The sequence below is a fragment of the Fusarium solani genome (genome assembly GCF_023522795.1).
Source record: "Fusarium solani strain SB1 chromosome Unknown bctg00000007, whole genome shotgun sequence".
Lineage (NCBI taxonomy): Eukaryota > Fungi > Ascomycota > Sordariomycetes > Hypocreales > Nectriaceae > Fusarium > Fusarium solani.
In genome coordinates, this window is record NW_027072150.1 from 779146 (window position 1) to 797986 (window position 18841).

At 51.3% G+C, this 18841-nt stretch overlaps 7 protein-coding genes across 7 annotated transcripts; 2 read left to right on the forward strand and 5 right to left on the reverse strand.

The window, feature by feature from the left end:
• Positions 1-1057: 1057 nt before the first annotated feature.
• MRS44_011079 (uncharacterized protein) lies at positions 1058-2362 on the forward strand (the record flags this gene model as incomplete). The annotated part of the gene is made up of 4 exons (XM_065619593.1): positions 1058-1249; positions 1317-1425; positions 1490-1933; positions 1995-2362. The coding sequence occupies 4 exons, from the start codon at positions 1058-1060 to the stop codon at positions 2360-2362; spliced, it is 1113 nt and encodes a 370-aa protein (XP_065475665.1).
• Positions 2363-2776: 414 nt separating this feature from the next.
• Positions 2777-3346, reverse strand: MRS44_011080 (uncharacterized protein; the record flags this gene model as incomplete). Its single annotated transcript, XM_046281013.2, has 1 exon — positions 2777-3346. The coding sequence occupies one exon, from the start codon at positions 3344-3346 to the stop codon at positions 2777-2779; it is 570 nt and encodes a 189-aa protein (XP_046135219.2).
• Positions 3347-4914: 1568 nt separating this feature from the next.
• On the forward strand, positions 4915-5369 carry MRS44_011081 (uncharacterized protein; the record flags this gene model as incomplete). Its single annotated transcript, XM_046281012.1, has 4 exons — positions 4915-4955; positions 5005-5120; positions 5174-5184; positions 5247-5369. The coding sequence occupies 4 exons, from the start codon at positions 4915-4917 to the stop codon at positions 5367-5369; spliced, it is 291 nt and encodes a 96-aa protein (XP_046135218.1).
• A 1706-nt stretch (positions 5370-7075) lies between these two features.
• Positions 7076-8014, reverse strand: MRS44_011082 (uncharacterized protein; the record flags this gene model as incomplete). Its single annotated transcript, XM_046275782.2, has 1 exon — positions 7076-8014. The coding sequence occupies one exon, from the start codon at positions 8012-8014 to the stop codon at positions 7076-7078; it is 939 nt and encodes a 312-aa protein (XP_046135216.2).
• A 1108-nt stretch (positions 8015-9122) lies between these two features.
• Positions 9123-10749, reverse strand: MRS44_011083 (uncharacterized protein; the record flags this gene model as incomplete). Its single annotated transcript, XM_046281011.2, has 3 exons — positions 9123-10138; positions 10196-10553; positions 10612-10749. 3 exons carry the CDS (start codon positions 10747-10749, stop codon positions 9123-9125), a joined length of 1512 nt encoding a protein of 503 aa, XP_046135215.1.
• A 2013-nt stretch (positions 10750-12762) lies between these two features.
• On the reverse strand, positions 12763-16388 carry MRS44_011084 (uncharacterized protein; the record flags this gene model as incomplete). The annotated part of the gene is made up of 5 exons (XM_065619594.1): positions 12763-13611; positions 14192-14713; positions 14779-14861; positions 14916-15017; positions 15092-16388. The coding sequence occupies 5 exons, from the start codon at positions 16386-16388 to the stop codon at positions 12763-12765; spliced, it is 2853 nt and encodes a 950-aa protein (XP_065475666.1).
• A 1074-nt stretch (positions 16389-17462) lies between these two features.
• MRS44_011085 (uncharacterized protein) lies at positions 17463-18602 on the reverse strand (the record flags this gene model as incomplete). The annotated part of the gene is made up of 1 exon (XM_065619595.1): positions 17463-18602. The coding sequence occupies one exon, from the start codon at positions 18600-18602 to the stop codon at positions 17463-17465; it is 1140 nt and encodes a 379-aa protein (XP_065475667.1).
• Positions 18603-18841: the final 239 nt, after the last annotated feature.

Consider the following 18841-nt stretch of genomic DNA (forward strand, 5'->3'; position numbering starts at 1 on the left):
TGGACTCCCATATCGAGCAATATCGGACCTCAGAGAGCATTCGAGGGTTCGGTCACTTATGTAGCCCACACTGCACGGGAAAAGGGCTGCTGCCCTCATCCCCTCTGTCACAAAACCGCCGAAAAGATTACTGCGAACAATCAGCCTTGCCGCCAAAAAGTACATCAGCCGCAGTGACGAACAGGACGGTTATGAACACGTCACTGTGTTGCTAAAACCTAATGTTGTAAAGCCCCGTAACGGAACATGACTGATCTTCCACTGCATCAGCCACGAGAGGCTAAACGATGGAAAGGGTCCCAACTGATGTCATGTCGCAATAATATGGCCGATAAGCCATACCATTACCTCGGGCATCCACAACTCGTGCCTTAGCCAGACTCCCCTGTTGAGCACCAAAATCGAGAGCTCTCGAAGAGTTCCTCGATGGAATCCATGATGAGACGTTCTGGTAAGATTGGCCAGGCATCAATTACAGCGCGCCGTAAGTACCAGGCAGTTGAGAAGTCTTTTGGATGTAGGTAAGATCTGGGATAGTGCACCTAATGTCTAGCGGAGTGGCGACCGAGAAGTCTCCCGGCCAGCTTGGAGCCTCTCTGCCGCCCGAGGCTAAAGCTTGGAAAGATCCGTTCCAAAACTGCGTTAGAAACTTGGAGGGCCTCCTACGAAACAGCAACGGAGCCCTCGAATCGTTGACGAGTAAAAGGACCTGGCATAATGACTTGTGAACATCTTTCGTTAAATGATTGAGCGCTTGCCGCACGTCCTGTTTTTGCGTGAAAACACGTACGGTAACATCGCTAATAGACCAAATACCAACTGATCGTCGCGGCAGTTGACGATGGCAACTCACTAGCGATGCCGAGTTCCATCCCACATCCCGACGCTGACGCAAGTCAATCTGCCGCGCGTCTCCAGCTACACGCCCAGTTATGTCTTCACTCTTGTTGAACGACTATAAATTAGGCCTGCCAAGACTTTCTAAATCTCTATGTTCTTCATCGCCCTCGCTTTCGGTCTCGTACTTGTTTTGTATCCGCTCCCCACTTGTCCAACGATGATCCTTACAAGGGTGTTGATCCCTCTGGGCACCGTCTCGGTTGTTTTCGCCGAGACCCATCACCTCTTTTCCGGCTTCTTTTCCGGCTCCACGATTGCAGGGATCGAATTTGACGATCTTTCCTCGTCCTTGACCTTGATGAAGAATATTTCATCTGAAGCATCTGGGTCTAAGTGGATAACTCTCGATGTACGGCACCACGACTTCTCCATCGACGCGGATATTCTTGCTGACAATTAATGTGCCATCTCCGTAGGCGCGTAGAAAAAACTTGTACGTTGCTACGACAGGTGCTTTCCAAAGCTACACGCTCACGGAAGACTTAAACCTGGCCTACGAAAGCAGCGTTAACTTGTCTTCGTCCTGTAAGGCTGCTCTTTATAGCCTCGGACATCGTGTTGCTTATAGCTAAACTAATCCTCGGCATAGGCAACAACGCGAACTTTGTCACCGCCCTGTCAAAGGCTCCGTACACCGTCTTTGGCACTCCATACGGAAGCGGCTGCCCGACATTGGCCATCTCCACCGACTCTTCTGGTACCCTTGAGACAACTGTCGCCAATGCCAGCTATCTTGATTCGAGCGGTGTTCATGGAACCGCTCTGAGCCCTAAGAATGACTTCCTCTACTCGGCCGATGATATGGGGAATGCGGTTTGGGTTCATTCCTACGACGAGGCGACGGGTGTCATTCGTGAAGTGCAGTATCTCGCTGCTGCCTCTGGTTCGAACCCTAGACACCTGGCCGTACATCCTAACGGCAAGTGGGTTTACGTGGTGTACGAAGAGGCAAATGCTATTGCGGCGTATGAACGAGACACAACTACTGGAAAACTGGAATTCCACAATGAGACTTATAGTCTTCTGCCTTCAGGTGATAATATCCTGTACCAAAAGAAATGTTCTTCATGCATGACTAACCTTTGGATCCATAGGATTCACCAACTCCTCTTCGTATTGGGCTGACGAGGTGCTTCTCTCAATCCCAGTTCACGGTGATTCACCCAAATATCTTCTTGCTGCGACCCGATCACGTACGAGTGGGACGCCTGGATATGTGTCAGCCTTCGGCTTAGATCCAAAGTCTGGTGGCATCAAGGAACAGCTATTCTTGCAACCCACAACTGGCAGCGGAGGGTCTGCCAATGCCGTTTCGCCAGCCCCGTTCAGCGAGAATTACTTTGCAATCACAGACAGCGGAGAAAATTTCGTTGAAGTTTGGAGGATTGAGGAGAAGAAGGCTTCAGTGGTGGCTCATCTGAGTCTCGAAAATGGGCCGGCCAATGTCGTGTGGTATGACTGATGGGAGGTTCCAAGTGTCACCCCAGCAAGCCCAATGGCGCTTTGGCGTTCATAGAACAGTAAATACTTTCAAAGGGTGCTTAACTCATACTACAATGGGGAAAGTTAAAGGATGCATGAACGACGGGAGAATCTAGTGTTGACTCAGAATATGCGGCAATTCAAGAGAGGTAGTAATGACTGAAATACTGGCTAGAACTAGAACATCTAGTAATGACTGGAACATATATTTAAAGAGGAAAGCAAGCAATTATGCAGTTGAAGCATAATCTAAGAAGAGGACCGAAAACGACCATCAAAACCATCAAGCTCTTCAACAACAAAGAAAAAACCCCTGGCGTCACTTCTTTCCCCACATATCCATCCCGGCTCACATCCACATAAGCCTTGTTCCAGAATCGGTTCGTATGTTCAGTTACTTCTCCAGGCAGACCTGGGAGTAGTAGGTGGCAAAGGTAGTGGCAGCAGCAGCGCAGCAGAAGATGCTCTCCTGATTAGCCTTGGCAGCGCAAGCGACGCAGGCGGCCACAAAGTTGATACCCGAGAAGTTGGCACAAGAGCGGCAGGCGCTGGGGTGGGGAGCACTGTCGCAGCTGAAAGAGTTGGCCTTCTTCAAAGCGGCATCCTTGATCTGGGGGCAGTTTCGGGCGCGTTTGTGGATTGAGTGCTCGCCACCAACAAACTCGAGGACCGAGTCAAGGTTGGCGAGGAGGTCCTCCTTCTTGGCCATTTCAACAATGGGCTCAAAGTAGAGATCGTAGAGGGACTCGGGGATGCACTCGGAGGGAGCATTGATGAACTGCTCAGGAACAGCAGGAAGAGAAGCATCGCTGGTGCTGTTGGCGTTGAGCCAGTCGAAGGTCTGGCCAAGGGCCTGGATGTGGGAAAGGCTGATGCAGCCAGTTGCGTCGCCGGAAGTGAACGAGACGTTCTTGGCGAGGGCCATGCCGGCCAAAGTGGAAAGGAGGAAGAGGAGACGAGCCATTGCTTCGATGAAGGATTGGTTGTAAGATTGAAAGATTGTAGTGAGTTGTAGGGAGTAGCTGAGGGCTGATGCTTGATGCTTCCACTTCGATGCGGTGCAGAGCCCCTCTTTATAGCTTTCGATCTTTTCTAGTAAGGAAGAAGTCTTTATAAGAGGTTGTAGATACACAGCTCTTCACCCGGGTCTGCGGATCCTCGGCCCTGAGTATATCCCGAATGCCCGTCACATTTGTCCGATCACCTACGGACCCTTGGACATTTGGGGGGATGCTTTGTGATTCTGTCTCACCAACGCCCTCGACTCGGATGCTCGGCATGACATTGTGTATACTACTCGACAATTTCTTCCCTTTCTTGGTGTTTGTGAAAACTCTCGTCGCCCGGTTCGTATGATGCTGAGATGATTTCCTCGCGCCCGTCCATCAGAATGTCATCCCCTTGTTCGTTCCATGCCTGCAAAGCTAAAATACGAAATAATGCTTTTGGTGTTTTTGAGGCAGATTGTGAGGGATTTCATCGCACGTTGCTCACTAAGACAACCGTATTGGCGTTGAGCTGTTGTTGACTCTAAGTTTTGACTTTAATTGGAGGAATATATCGACTGACAAAAAGATGCTCCCGTGGAGCTAGCTGGGCGTCTTTGCCGTGTTATCCGGGCCTGGACCGAATCTTCGTTCACATAATGATTCTTTCGATGACACCTTAATTCACGCAACTCGCTGATCTCACTGGTTAAGTCTGCTATGAACTTTAACTACCTAGGCTAGACACGTCATGCGGTCCCCTGGCTACCGGATGACATTTGTAACAAACCCGGGCTAGTCTACCCGTCCCCTTGAGCCCTATATTACGAACAGGGATAACCTGATCACTTCTTTTACTGCTTTTGGAAACCGTTTGTTCATTTCCAGCTTCCTGGGCCCCCCACACCCCACGTGGGCAAGGGTATCGTACGCTTGTCCAATGTTTTGCTACGCCCGGATGCCTCGTATACAAACTCTAATGCTTCTGCCAAAGCTTAGTTTCGGGTAGTCGGCAGTTCTCCCTGTCACTTTAGCCTCATTTTCCACTGAGATCTGCCGGACGGAAGTGAGGGAGAAATCTTACGACCGTGGCACGTTTCTCTTCTCTACTCTATGATAGGTAGATATGACCTCTGCGAAACAGCTCATTAATTTTAATTGGCTTTTTCGTTTCGACTATTCCCGGAAACATACCTTTCACGGATAGCATAGGATAAATTCCTTTCTTGGCATCGTCATGATAGACCCTGGGGTCGGTTTGAGTTTCACCTTGAACAAGGATCGGACTTGTCGTCGGCGTAGGACTTTGAGGCATCAACTCTGATCAAGACAACTCGAATGACAAATTCTCCCGGTCTCAGAATCTGCTTGAAGAGGGCTTCGCGTAAATAATCTTCTCAACACAGTCCAGCAAGTATAAAGACCAGCCTTCTCGTCTCTGTTCATATTCTTCTTCCACAAGCACTCAACAGTTCATCAATCTTACACAATCATCTCTTCTCACTCTCCAAACCAGCAACATCTTTGCTCCCCACCATCAGACAACATGAAGGTCACTGCTCTCGTTCTTCTTGCTCTTGGCGGCAGGTAAGTCTCGTCTCATTGCCCCGATGTTTCCTAAGTTGACTTGGCAAAGCGCCATGGCTGCCAAGCACCACAACTGCGGCTGCAACGTTCGCGGACAGTACAATGTTGCCCTGAGCCAGGCTACCTGCGCCCTCTGGGGCGCGACCCAGATCCATACCCACTTTGGTAAGTGACAATACCCTTGCTATATACGAGACCTTGAGGCTAACCAGAACCAGATGGCTACTCTGTAAGTGTTTTGATGAGAAAGATGGTAGATTGTATTACGGACACTAACAAACTATCTTTCAGTGCATTGACAAGGGCACCGGCCGTGGCATCGATGGACAGCCCTGGGAGAACACCTGCAAGCAGGCTTGGGATGTCAACTTTGGTGGAAACCCGAATGATGTCCTCGGCAACTGCTGGCACTAGATGCCTGCCTGGGAACCTATCCTTCCAAGCTCAGCGTCGAATGCCGTTACGGTCCTTTCAGCTGTGAGAGGATCCACAGCTGGGCTAGCACGCCCAGAGAGAGTGTGTTTCTGTGCGACTTTTACTTGACTTCTGGATTGTGTTTCAACAGCACAGTCATGATTCTTTTGGTGCTCTGACTTTTGTTTGATTGCTATATACTGCTCAGAATGAATATTCAAATTGCATTTGGCATGCCTTTTACGTTAAGTGAACCTGTGGTCGAAGCGTATTATCTGTCTTGTCAATAGGTCATTGCTATTTAGCCTGGCAAGTCACTTGAGCAACGAGTTGCTTTTTGTCATTTCTCGGCGCCAAACATTTCTGTAGTTATTTTCATATCTATAATTCTTTCCAAAGACTCATATGTCAACTCGCTACGGAACGATTACATGCTCAGCGCTTTTTCTTCTCTTTGCTTTTTCTGTCCATTGCTCATGGCTCACCCTATACCCGGCATACCCCTCATCAGGGCCACGTAAGGATACCAGCCAACCTGGCCGAGTTCATCCAAGCCCAATAATGGTTGACGTTGATATTTAGGGTAAGGCAGCTATGGTATTTTATGCACCTGAGCCTCGCCGTCGAGCGCGCCATGTCTTGACAAGTTCCGGGTAAAGTGGGTAAACCCGTCCAGCTTCTACCCAGTAGTTAGGGTCGTTGCGGTACCCAACCAACTGCACCTAGTACGACTTGCGGTGTGATTTGCATCCATCCTCTCATCATGGATCGCTAAGAAGTGTGTCATCCTGGTATCAAAGTTACAGCAGGCGTTCCGACCTCCTTTGTCCTCCCAGTACTGCAGGACCAGCGTTTGATTCAGCCCCTGCAAGTCTTTCTCACGGAACCAGCCTTCGGACAGTTCATCTTCCCATGAAGGACCATTCGTCCATTTGACTTTGAAGTCCATGGCAAACTCGATCTCGTCACCGAATTCGTCTCTTTCCTTCTTCTCTCCCTTCTTAGCTGGGCTCTTGCCATGGCTCTTGTAATCCACGATTCGAAAATCAGTCGCGGTCGCCAAGACTGTGTGGTGTCAGACACAACCAATCACTGGAAGATGTTGGTGATGGAGCTTGACTTGCTTGTGATATCTCGTTTTTCTTTCGGAGTCTCTGTCTCCTTGGCTGGGATGTCTTGCCCCTCTTTCCGAATCGTCTTCTTTCTCCCTCTCCAACCCTTCTTTTTCTGTGCCATGGTGGCTATGAAGGGATGGAGGTTCAAAAGATTACGCGTGGTGGAAGGGAACAGGCAATACTTAACGGGTCATATTACCGTTACAAAGACTTCTGTGCGGTAAACGTAGGCCTATGAGGTATCACAGATGTCGGTTTCCGAAGCAAGGCCCTTGAAAATGCAACTAAGCGGAAGTTTAGTAATTCATTGGCTCTTTGAGAGTCTTTGATGTCTTGCGCGACTCCAGCATGCCACAAAGTGCATCCTAGTCAAAGAGTATCGGCAAGCGGCTGATGCCACTCCAAAGAGGGCTGCAGACAAACCCGCAACTATCCTTGTTTACTATGGGTACAGCATGTCGGCAATACGCTTGGGAGAAGCGATAGTAACACTCAGGCTCAGTTCAATGATACACAGTTAAGTCCCTATGTAGATTTGTCCAGTTTGAAGCGCCCGGTTACACACCCGTTGTCATCATCTGTAGACCACTCTCAATCTCCAAAACCCGCCTTCATTGCGGCTTGACATTCTTCATCTCGCACCTCCTTGCCAAACAACCAGCCAAAACCCTTAAGAACGTCCACTTGATGTTTTTCAGAGCTGGTCAAGGTTGGAAAAAGGTTGGCTGCGCCATGGGGCACCCCGGGATACGCGTCTAGTCGAGTTTTCACACCATGTTCCCTTAGTACTCTTTCGTAGACCAAGCCATCGTCTCGTAGGGGGTCCTGGCCGCAGACCTGGATATAAACTGGGGGAAGGCCCGTATGAGGACTAGGGGAGTTGAAAGGCGAAAAGTCGGGCGATCGGATGTCAGGCCTATAGACCCTGTAGACATATTCCCGAGACTTGGCGTTGATGACCATGGCGTCGGCGTTTTGTTTCCTGGAAAACCAGAGAACCTTGTGCTCTTCGGGAACAATGGCAGCGTCAAAGATCATTGGAATATTGAGCCAAACTCCGAGGATTGGTGGCGACAGTTTTTGGGTAACCCACTGCTGAACCGCGACCGCGGCGAGGTTTGCGCCAGCAGAGGTCCCACCAATGAAGAATCCTCTGGATAAGTCCAGGCCCAGCTCATCGGCCATGTTTGAGCTCGTCAAGGCTACAAGGGAATCCCAAACATCTTGTGGCGCGGTAGGGAAGGGAAACTCCGGGGCCAAACGATACGCGATATTGACCACGGTCACACCGTACAGGGCAGCAAGCGCCCTAGAATAGAAGCTAATGTGAGAGTAATGTCCAAGGCAAAAGCCTCCTCCATGGATTAGAACGACAAGAGGCCCCGTGGCCAAGCTTTGTGGTTTGTACACTCCAACTTCATGGACATGACCATCGTGCATTGCCAAGTTCTTTGTATACTCGGTCCGAGAGGGAGGCGGTGATTGAGTGGGATAAAGGCGCGACATCTGGGCAAGGCTTTCCAGTGACATGGTCGCGATCGGGCGGGCAGTGCCATTGGCAATCAGCTGTTTCCGTTAGTGTGGGACAAGGGAGTCTGGGACTTTCATGTCTTGCCTCCGCCAGCTCCGGACTACAAATCTTCTCGTCAGCACGCGAAGGGGAGCCTGAGATGTTCGCGCTTACTCGGTCGTACGCCCCAGGGCTTCCACGGCCTCAACTGTATCATATGTCTTGAGTTGCGGATCCATAGCATATGTTTGCCGGTTGGAGATTCTTGATCAGTTTGATGTCTAGTAATGGCTTGCGCTGACTAGATGCAGTTTGAAAGGAGTGGAGGGATACGAAATTCCAGTTTGCGAGCTGCTGTTCAAGCGAGCTTGTGGCCGGCGGCTATGATAGACCTATGTATTCAATTGAAGCAGACATAAAAAGGGCTAAAAGAGTCTGGCTTTTCCATAGTGCGAGCACAGGGCCAACGAGCTATTTACAGGAAACTGAGCACCCCGCACAAGGGTCACATTGAGGCTGAGCAGAGGACAGCCCCTGCATGGGTGAGTACTGTCAGTGTGTTATCAGACCAATGATGACCGGTTTCTAGTAAATGGAAGCAGAGCCCTAGCAGTATCCAGGACTGTTAATTTCCAGACAACTGCTATCCAATATTTCGCAGGCCATAATAATCCGAGCATGCAGTGGATGATCCAGCTGCTGACGCCAGAAGAAGAGAGGTGACTAACAGCGACGGGGGTGTTGGAAGGCTTGGGGTTCGTGATGTCCGGGGTACCCGGCACAGGTCATCCATGCTTCTGGCGCCTTGGCAGAGCTCGTGGTCGGAATTGGGGCAGGCACAACAATCAAGACGTTAATCACTGCTTTTATGGAATGATGGGGGTCCACGACATGATCTCAAAGCTGCTATCCCTTATTTTTGTTTCGATGTGATAGTTATGGCCATTCCACGAGAAGTCAAGATGGAAAATCCTAGAATACATTCAAACCTCGCAAACCTTGCGCGAGGATAATCCACCAAGATAACCGTGCCACTTGTGCCACACAACCGGGTTTTTCAGACTTGAACAGATGCACCAAGACAAAAGAATTATCGTCAATGTCTCCAGAAAGCCCATTTGCCTCCGACTAAATTGTGTAAATAAAATCGGGGCGCTTGTCACCGGCAACCCATCTCTGCTCCTCGGTCATGGCATCCCATTTCTCGTTCATTCTACCCTCTCTTCGAATCTTGTTCTGCCTTGCCAGAGCAAAGTGCATAAAAACAGACCCGCCGAGGAGGAATACTGCCTGGTATCCAAGGACAACACCGTGGCCGGACCAGAATCGAGGAGCTTCCTTAACCAAGTAGATGTTGGAGGACACCACGCCGTTCAGGTTGCCCCATCCCACCACCATGCCAAGGACGACGGCACGCTTCAGCGATCCTTCGGTGTTGTTGATGAGCCAAGATAGGGTGTTGGGGATGGTGGGATAGATGCCGATGGCTCCGAGGAAAGTTCCAGCATATTGGATCTTTGGATTCGAGGTGGCGATGAGCATGAGGAAGCCGCCGATGCCTACAACAACTGTGACCATATTGAGGTATCCACGCCAGCGGGTCTTGTCAGCAAGGAGGCCGATGGAAATGGTCATCGTCGCAGCAGCCGCGTATGGTGGAACACTCAGGAGCTGGGCTCGAGTTCCTGTGTATCCCATGCCCCGGAGGATCGTAGGGAGGAAGAGAGAGAAGGCGTAGAGAGGAACAAGACAGCCCATATAGATGGCCATGTATCCATATGTCTTCCAGTCCTTGAGAGCTTCGTAGATGTGTCGCTTATCGAAATCTTCGGCCGTCTTGCCTTGCCTATCAGCGATGATGCGTCGCTGGACCCGAACTTGGTCGTCTGGGGAGAGAAAGCGAGCGTTCTCGGGCCAATCAAAGACCATCCACCAGCAGAAGAAACCGACGAAAGTCGTGGCGAGACCTTCAATGATGAAAATCCATGCCCAGCCTGGCTTGCCGCCGATGCCATCCATCTTGGCGATAGCAGCAGCGAGAAGACCGCCGAAAGAACCTGCAAGGGCAGCTGCGGAAAAGAACACGGCAGATCTGGCGCCGATTTCTGATCCCTTGTACCAGCAAGAGAGGTAGTAGTTAACACCTGGTGGGCAACGGTCAGTCAACTATCACCTTGAGTGTCGGACTCGGTGCTCATTACCTGGAAATAGACCGGCCTCTGCAACGCCGAGAAACCAACGTGCAGCGAGAAGGCCCTTGAAGTTGGTAACAAGACCCATGAGCGTCATGATGACGCCCCAGACGACAATAATGATGGTAAAGAAGATTCGAGGTGTAAGTCGCTTCAGAAGCGCGTTCGTAAGGGGCTCGAAGACAGCATAGCTGATGAAGAAGATGGTCAAAGACAGATTGTAGTCGGTTCCTGACATGTTAAGATCAGATTCCATGCCAGCGAGACGAGCGTTGCCGATATTGGTTCGATCGAGGAACGAGAGGAGGTAGAGGAGAGACAGCCAGGGGATGAGCCACAGGTCGACTTTCCACATGAGCTTTCGGTCCTACAAACCAGAGTTAGCTCACACAAGGAATAAATCTTGGAGGGAGAGCGAGTCGTACAATCTCAGCGCGTTCCTCGTCACTTTTACCAGCGTCAGGGTCAGGCAAATTGGCAAGCAACTGGATGCGCTCATGGTGAACGCCTGTGGGCTTTTCGTCTGCTCCAAGCTCGATGCTGGGGTCGGTTCCTTTAGTCATCGTGAGGGGATTCTCACAAGATCCCTTGCGATAGTAGCTTATGGATGTGATAAATTGTAAGGCTTCAAAGAAGAAGTGTGCGAGAGATGGTGAGCCAAAGTTCAAAGGTCATCTAGGATACTGGGATCCTTTTATACTCCATCTTGAAAAGAATCTCATCTGAAACTGTCGGATCCCGGGGTCATCTAGAATCCGGGGATTCTGGGGAATGTTGGGGTCGTGAGGTCTGTGGTAGATGGAAACTGCCCGAGCCCCGGAATGGAGGGAACATCTAGCCAGAAGCAGAAGGTCTAGATGCTCAACTGCGGGACACCACGCTGATGCTCTACTCCAACCTGCAGTGAAACAAGCCTCCACCTTACAACTGAGCTTATTCTCTCAGAGTGCCCGCACGTCGGACAATGACCCCCGGTCTGTCTAATCAAAGCGTCAGCGTGAGACACGCTGCCAGGGACCCTAGTCATGATATGGCCAAGGGTGAAAGCGGTATGTTCTGGAGGTGTTCTAAAGACGGGCTCGGCTTGTGCCCCGACACCTCGCCGTAGAACACCGACCCAATAAACGTGCGCCTTATACCACCAGCCATTTCCCCGCATCGCAGAGGCTGTGAACGGTGTGGGCGAATGGGGTGACATCCAACCCCTCAAGGTTGGATTGGGGCTTGTCTGATAGGCGGCCAAGGCGAGTCATGAACGGGACGAACTGAGAGGGGCAATAAGAACGGGGCCTCCGCATGACGCTATCGCAACTTTAAGCAGTCTTCCATCTCCCGTGGTCTGTGAATAATGCAAGGATCAAGTCCCATGTTCGGCGGTTCTTGGATCTCGACTGCGATCTATCGACAGATGGCGCGTCAGCGGCAACGTCCGGGCTAGAGAAATCTCATGGCAAGATTAGGGTCACATTCATTGGCTGCATGGTTTGGAGTCAAACCAGTAGGTACAAGCCAACCGAGGGTCAAGCCCTTCTCCAAGCCAACCACAATGGTAGGGTTGGAGACTGCTCCTCACACGCCTAAGCATGTGCTGCATATGTGACTGACTAGCTGCCTTGATAAACCGAGTTGAACATTGCCAATAAGCTCGAAAATTAAAAAAAAAATACTACGTCAGGTCGCCGGCTCCAAGTCTCCCTTGCTCCGGTGCGCTACTCCAGGCCCCCAGTCCCATCCCCAGTTCCATCCTTATCCTCCGAGGCACAATTGCCTCACGTTGGCGCTAAAATGCGCCATGCTCACTGCGGTATGGTACATTCAACATTGGCCATACCCTCCCCTGCCAAGGACTCACCAGGCCATCCAAGTTGCTCACCTGCCTCCACAAACAGCGTTGATTGTCAAATTCCTATCCGCCCATCTTGTTACATCTCTGCCCCTCATACGATCTTGATTATTTTACTACTCCGCCCCCATTCCGTGTCCCGGGGAACATTGCGAACTCAGCTGGGTGGCAAATTCAGGATTCAACCATGCCCCAGGTGAAGACCAGGCTCACATTGTCATTGCGCTTAGTAAAACAGACCTCACGATGTATTTGGTCGCTATCACAAATATTCCGTTTGCTTATCGGCTCTGCAAATCTCTCAAAACCATCCGAGGTCCTTGTTGATCAGTGTGAGTTGATTACCAACGTTAGTCCCAGCATTGCCAGCCCGATCAGAGGGGAGGGAAGTTTCAAAAGAAAGCAACGAGCAACCTTGAGTCAGCGACAAGTCTCCCTTTCAAAATGGAAGAGTTTACCATTCAGCCCGACCTCTTGCTTATGTGTTGCATCTCATCTTGCGATATCCTCCTCCAACCCAACATCGCTAACTTGCCTCAATCCACTTGTCCTTTCCTGAACTCGATTCCGAGCGGCGGCGGTCTTCTGGCTCAGTTATCCCATCCAGGGCCAGGCTACAACTATATCAAAAACCACAACATCAACATGTCATAGCATCATATCCCAATGCTAACACAGTGGCCTCCGGGTCAACAACAGCCAAGAATCTGTGTGCCAACTAAGCAACAATTCCCTAGTAGAAATAATTCCTCATAGGATACATATCCATCATACTTCCCGAGTCCCCATCTCCAGTCAAGTAATAAGCACCCTCAAGGCCATAGAGGGGGCATTCGTCGACCCCTGGGTAGCTGCCTCGTCCGCTTCTAGGGCGCTTCCAGGCGCGGTCGATGATCTTGATCCTCACCTGCTCAAAAGCTTCGTAGTCATCCTTTGCGTCTTCTGGGAGAGAAAGCTCAGCCAGCTCAAAGATTGTGGCTTCATCAAAGACGAGACACACAAAGCAACAAGCAAGCCTCAGCAAGCCAGAGCTTCCGCAGCCTGCAAGCCAAAGGCCGTAGCCCTTAAGCATAGCGTTAAACTCCTCGCAGATACAATCGTCAAAGGCATCCTTAAAAGCCTCAAAGTCTTGGATCAGGTCCAACTTGAACCGTTTGATGGCCTCGGCGCCGAGCGCCGGATTGGACTCACTCCGCGGATGAGACTTGGTCAAGCTGCGGCGCACCACTTCGACAACTTTCTCTGCAGCTGGTTCAAGATTCTCCATGGCTGCCTCCGAGTATGAAGTGACAAAAACAAAATAGCCCCAGGTTGAGTCCCGGACAAGAAGGCCGTCAGGATCCAGCCTGTTAGTCCCATCGTCAAGACTGTCAAGCAGATACATGGAATTGCCGCATCGGTCGTAGCTAGAGAAAGGACCAGCTCTCTGCTTCAATTTGTCAAACGGTTCGGCTGTCCTCCGGATATCAGAGGCAGCTCCAGGGGCCAATAGGTCGAACACCAAAATGGCGCTCTGGGGGCACTGGTCGGGTCTTGAGGGTGGGATCCCGTGGAGGGAGGCGAGGAGAAGCGGGGGTGCCGGCTTTTTCACGTCCAGTCATGGTGAAGGAATGTTGCGTTTCAGAGGATGATGGGAGTGCAAAAGAGAAGAATGAGGATGGAGAGATAGAGAGGTGAACTCAACCGGTACGCTGGCAACTTGTTATATGGGCACTGGCTGAAGCAGGGCCCCGCAACAACGTGTTTCAGCTTAATAGCCAACACCAAGAAGAGCATGGCAACCAACAACCAACAGCAGCGAAACATGCCACTTCATGTCTGGTGTTGGTGTTGGTCTGCCTGAAAAACTGAGCTGACCAACTACATAGGTTTCTGTGTGCTCCATAGCAGAGTCAATGCTCAATGACCCTTGCAGTGCATCATGCAATATCTCGGCGAGTTCAGCAACCAACTCACCGACTCCTGATCAAACCCAGAAGATGTGATGGAGCGATGATCATAATTAAGCGATATATAAATAATTACAGCCCATACTCTCATTCGTGCGGCGATACTTGCTGGTAAACACCAGACGTTGTCTGTGTATTCCCAGCGGACTCCCTTGACACAGGCTCAAAGCAGTAGCCACTAGAGTTTGCAACAGCCGAGATCCTCCAACGCACAGCCATATGACTTCTGTGCGGACCATCAACGGCACTTCCCACCATCCTCTCAGTCGGAGGGCTATTGATGGCAAGCGCGAAGTGATTCTCTGGCTCAGTAAAGTCGGCGACCAACCCGAAATGAAAGACAAAGTAGAGAAGACACATGAGGTTGGTGACAAAGACAAAGGCTAGAACGGCATAGAAGGCCTTTTGCCAGTCATCAATGTGACCAGATGTGTACTGTTGACTCGAGATGGACGCATGAAATACCTCCACCCTGCCGTAGTCGTGGAACAAGTCCTTGTTCGCCCGAGGATCGAAGGCGCCATAGTCCCACTTGTGTTGAAAGGTTGTTCCCAAAGCCGAGCTGCTCAATGATGCAAGAGTAAACACGCAGAAAGCTTCGGCCATTGAAGGAAAGTCGGCTGGGAGCTCTGGTGTTTTGAGAGCAAGCCGTGTCACAAGGCTTGGGTTGCTGGATAAGCCCAGGGTGTCGACGTTGAACAGCTTGAGAGCTTCAGCTAGAATAGGGCCCATGACCTGAACATGATGTTAGCATTCGACACATTGACACTGGTCTGAGATGAATCAATGATAATACTTACAGAAAAGCCAATACTCTCATCAACCAGTGCCGCCTTTTCGGTTGTGTCTGCACAATGCGCCTCCAGTGCTGGTTGCGGTGTGCCTCCAATAGAAAGGTGAGTGGAACAGTCGGCAGACAGCCAAGTCCGTAACTGACAGAGGGTGTAGTTTCCAAAGTTAGGGGCTTTTGTCAGAATGTACTGAGTAGCACCATCTGATCCAACCATTTCGGGAACAGCATGCCATAGTCTTCGGGGTACTGTGATGCAAATTGTCAGTATGGGTGGGTTCACGTAGGAGTTACAGGTTCACTTGCCTTTGTAAATAGCGGACGGCCTCGCCCGCCTAGATCAGTCCATCCAAAGATGTCATCAACTACAGTGCTGCCGGGCCTGACTGGCTTCTCCTGCCTCTGTTCTGTAGTGTTCTTGTCCTCGCCATCTGACCAAGTTTCGGAGATTATTGGCTGGAGTTCATTGCCGTCCATGTTGACGCAGAGCACATTGAGTGCAGGTGATGAAACGCGGGCTTTAATGTTGATGCCGCCGAGTCCCCCGAGATCCTCGGGCTGGAGGATACCATTCGACGGCGACCGAAACGCTTCCCAGACTCGAGGGTGGGGGAGAGCAATGGTGGCGTTGTCAATGATTCTCCCCCATTTCTTATAAAGCTCTGGGACATCCTTGTACTTGGCGTCAACCCAGGAGGCTTGCATGGTGACGTTGTTGTCGACCATGGTGCTTCCAGCAGGACGGTTAGCAAGCTCAATGCCGGTAGCATCCGTGTTGTTCCAATCAATGAGATAAGAGTACAGATCATGAGATGACTGGGAGCTGAACTGAAGGATCAGACAGTTGAAAAACTCATAGTACGACTCCATGTCCCAGAGGTCAGTATCTGAGCCTGGGTTCTGCTTGAGAAGAGGCTGGCACTGCCTGGCTGCATATACGGGGTTACCGTACCATGTGTGCACGGTAGCCTGCAGATTCGCATCTTTCCAGGGGCTGTACTTGAGCTTTGGGGCAACAAGGGCTTCCGAGGCCGTTGTGTAAAGAAAGGTGGCGATCAAGACGGCAAACGACATGACACCAAGAAAGGTAAAACCAACCAGCGAGACGGCACCGAGGTGAGTGAAGACAGAGCCAGGCTGGACTACCCATTTCTTCATGGTCATGTCCGCAAGCGTGATCCCCTTTGTATTCGAAGCCATGGCACGTCGGCTGAGGACCTGTCCGATGTAGCCGATGAACACAGTAGCAAAGGAAATCTCGATCGTCTTGCTCAGAAGTTGAGAGACTAATGCCGCATTCGAGGGTGACAAGCGCCCCTTCTTGGCAGAGATCATGTCACCCCATCGCGGCTGCACAATGGCCGTCGCGAGCCAGAGACCACTCATAACGGTCGAGTACAGGGCGAGGAAGAAGAAGCCGGCAGTGACAAAGCCGCATCGTGAACGCGTGAGCTTCTTGTCGGGTGGTGTCGTATGCGGGGGGTATTGCTCTTGAGTCGACACGGTGACGGGTGCGAGGGCCGGATCGTTGGGAATGCCAGGCTTTTCGGAGAAGGGTGTCTGTTGTGGGTAGCCATAGTTTACAGGCGGTGCGCCGTAGGGACTGTTTGGTTGGTACATGATCACTCAGACACTCAGAACCCTCGATAGAGTTGAACAGGATGGAAATACCGGCGTTGGAGGGCCGAGAGGTTCGCGGTGTCGAATGATGAACTTGTCCGTGGATGTCGACCAGTCCGCAGCCAACTCGATTGACGGCCAGAAAAGAAAGCGCGCCCTGCCTTTAAACCCCAAAAAGGAGTCAAGGGGCCAAGTTGAGTTTTTGTAATGCCATTCTGAATCAAAGTGGCTGAACGCCCTCCAAAGCTGAGAACTGCAGTGGCGGACGAGCTGAACCTCGATTGCCCAGACAAGCGACCACAAACGCAGGCCAAGAAGCACTATCGCATTCCCTACAGTGTCTCGGCCTTACCAGGCGAGAGCCGCCAAGACGTTAGCTGCGCCGTGTGACTAAGAAGTGCTTACATCCGACGGTCTAGCCCTCAAGCCTCAAGTCAGCAATTGACCAGTCCCGTGAGTTGTAAAGAGAGAAAAGTCTCAGCGTTCAGCCAGCCACGGCGTTGTGGCTTGTTTTGGTCCAGAAGCGATCTGCGCTCGTTATTACTTTAACCTTACTAGGTATGCATATTTTTACCTACGAGAGCCTATCGCGTGAGCCGAGGCAGACTATTTTCGCTTGGGTACATCTCGATTCTTCCCTTTGTCCATGGTTGTTAACAGAGCGATACCACCCATGTGGCGTCTAACTCAGCATTATTCCGGTAATCCCATGGTTTCCATTTATCCTTTTTTTGTTCTAGCCCTTCACGTCTCGCTTGAGCACCACTACAGTTGGGCTCTGTGCTACTGTTGTTTTGTCTATGCTTATCACCACCAGCGCGAAACAGTGCAGACTCTACAGCTCTCCCCCTCGCTCATCCTGGCACTATTGTCATTCATAAAACATCACTTGCGGTACGAAACATCAAGGTATGGCCAGCACCTATTATTTAGTGGTTATGTACTTTTGTCTAGGTATATATAGCACTGAAAGAAAGCTTCGTTGTCACTTCACCCTGGGCGGGTAGAAGCTTGTGAATACCAATCCGTTTCACTCCTTCGTCAAGGCTTCAAAAACCCAAAGCGTGAGAACTCTTAGTTGTTGTTGAACCAGGAGCCCCAGTTCCAGCCACCAGTCTGCTGGTTGTCGCCGGTCTGCTCCTGGTTCTCGACCTCCTCGTCCTTATCCTCAGACTCGTCCTTGTCATCGGAAGACTCCTCCTCGTTGTTGCTGTCGTCGGACTCCTGGTTGTCATCAGACTCATCGTTGTTGTTGTCGTCGCTAGACTCGTCATCACCAGTGGACTCGGTGGGCTGAGCGGGCTCAGCAGACTCGACAGGGGCGGACTCGACAGGGGCAGACTCAACGGGGGCAGCCTCCTCGTCGCCGCTGCCAGAGGTAGGGGTAGCGTCAGAAGGGGCAGAGGTAGCAGGAGCATCGCCGGAGCCGGTCTCGGAGCCAGAGTCAGAGCCAGAGCCAGCACCAGCCTCAGCGTCGCAGCTACCAACCTTCTCGGGCTCGCTGCCGTCAGTGACACCCTTGAAGGCAACGCACTGCTCCTTGACGTTGGTCACGCTAACACCAGAGATGCTGGCAGTGTCGCCCATGTTGGGGTTGATGCCGACAAGGACCTTGCCGTCGCTGGCAGTACCACCAGAGACCTTGACGTGGCGGGCGGGCATCTCCTTGCAGTTACCGCAACTGCGGTAGAGCTTGCCAAAGTCGGAGACGGTGAAGTCGTTGATGACAACGGTACCGCCACCGTTGTGCTGGATGACCTTGTCCTCAGCGCCCTTGGCACCACCGCCATTGATGGTGGTGGTCTCGCCATCAGCCTGCTTCTTAATGCTGAAGGCATCCTCGCAGACAGCGTCCCACCAGACGTTGGTGAGAGTGCAGCCACCGTTGCAGTGGACACCCTCAATCTGGTTGGGGCCGATGATGACGTTGGACAGCGAAGCGCCGGCCTCGAGGATGAAGACGGCGTCCGAGTCACCGCCCTCCTCCTGACCAGTGCAGGAAACACCACGGTCGAACATGACATTTTTACCATCGAAGGTCTCGCCGGCGGCGATAGTCATGGGGGCATCGAGGACGCTGGTGCCGTCAGCCTGGGGCTGCTGGCGCTTGGAGAGATCGGCCTTGGGGGCCTTGGTGATCTGGGGAGGGGCAGGCATGGCGTTGGCAAAGTTGCCAAGGGCCAGAGTGGCCGCCATGATCATTCGGTACTGCATGTTGATGGTGGAAAGAGTGTTGTTTTTTGTTGATGTAGAAAAGAGAGAAGGATTGGTATCAGACCGGTCTGAAACTTTGTGCTGTAAGAGTGAAAAACGAAAGAATGATCAAGCACAGCTTGTCAAAAAAAAAAAGAGAGAAGAAGGTGGAATGAACAATGAAAGTACTGGTGAAGACGAGGAGCAAAAAGAACGAGATGGACGAGATGTCATCGCACCTTTATACATCAGATCTCGGT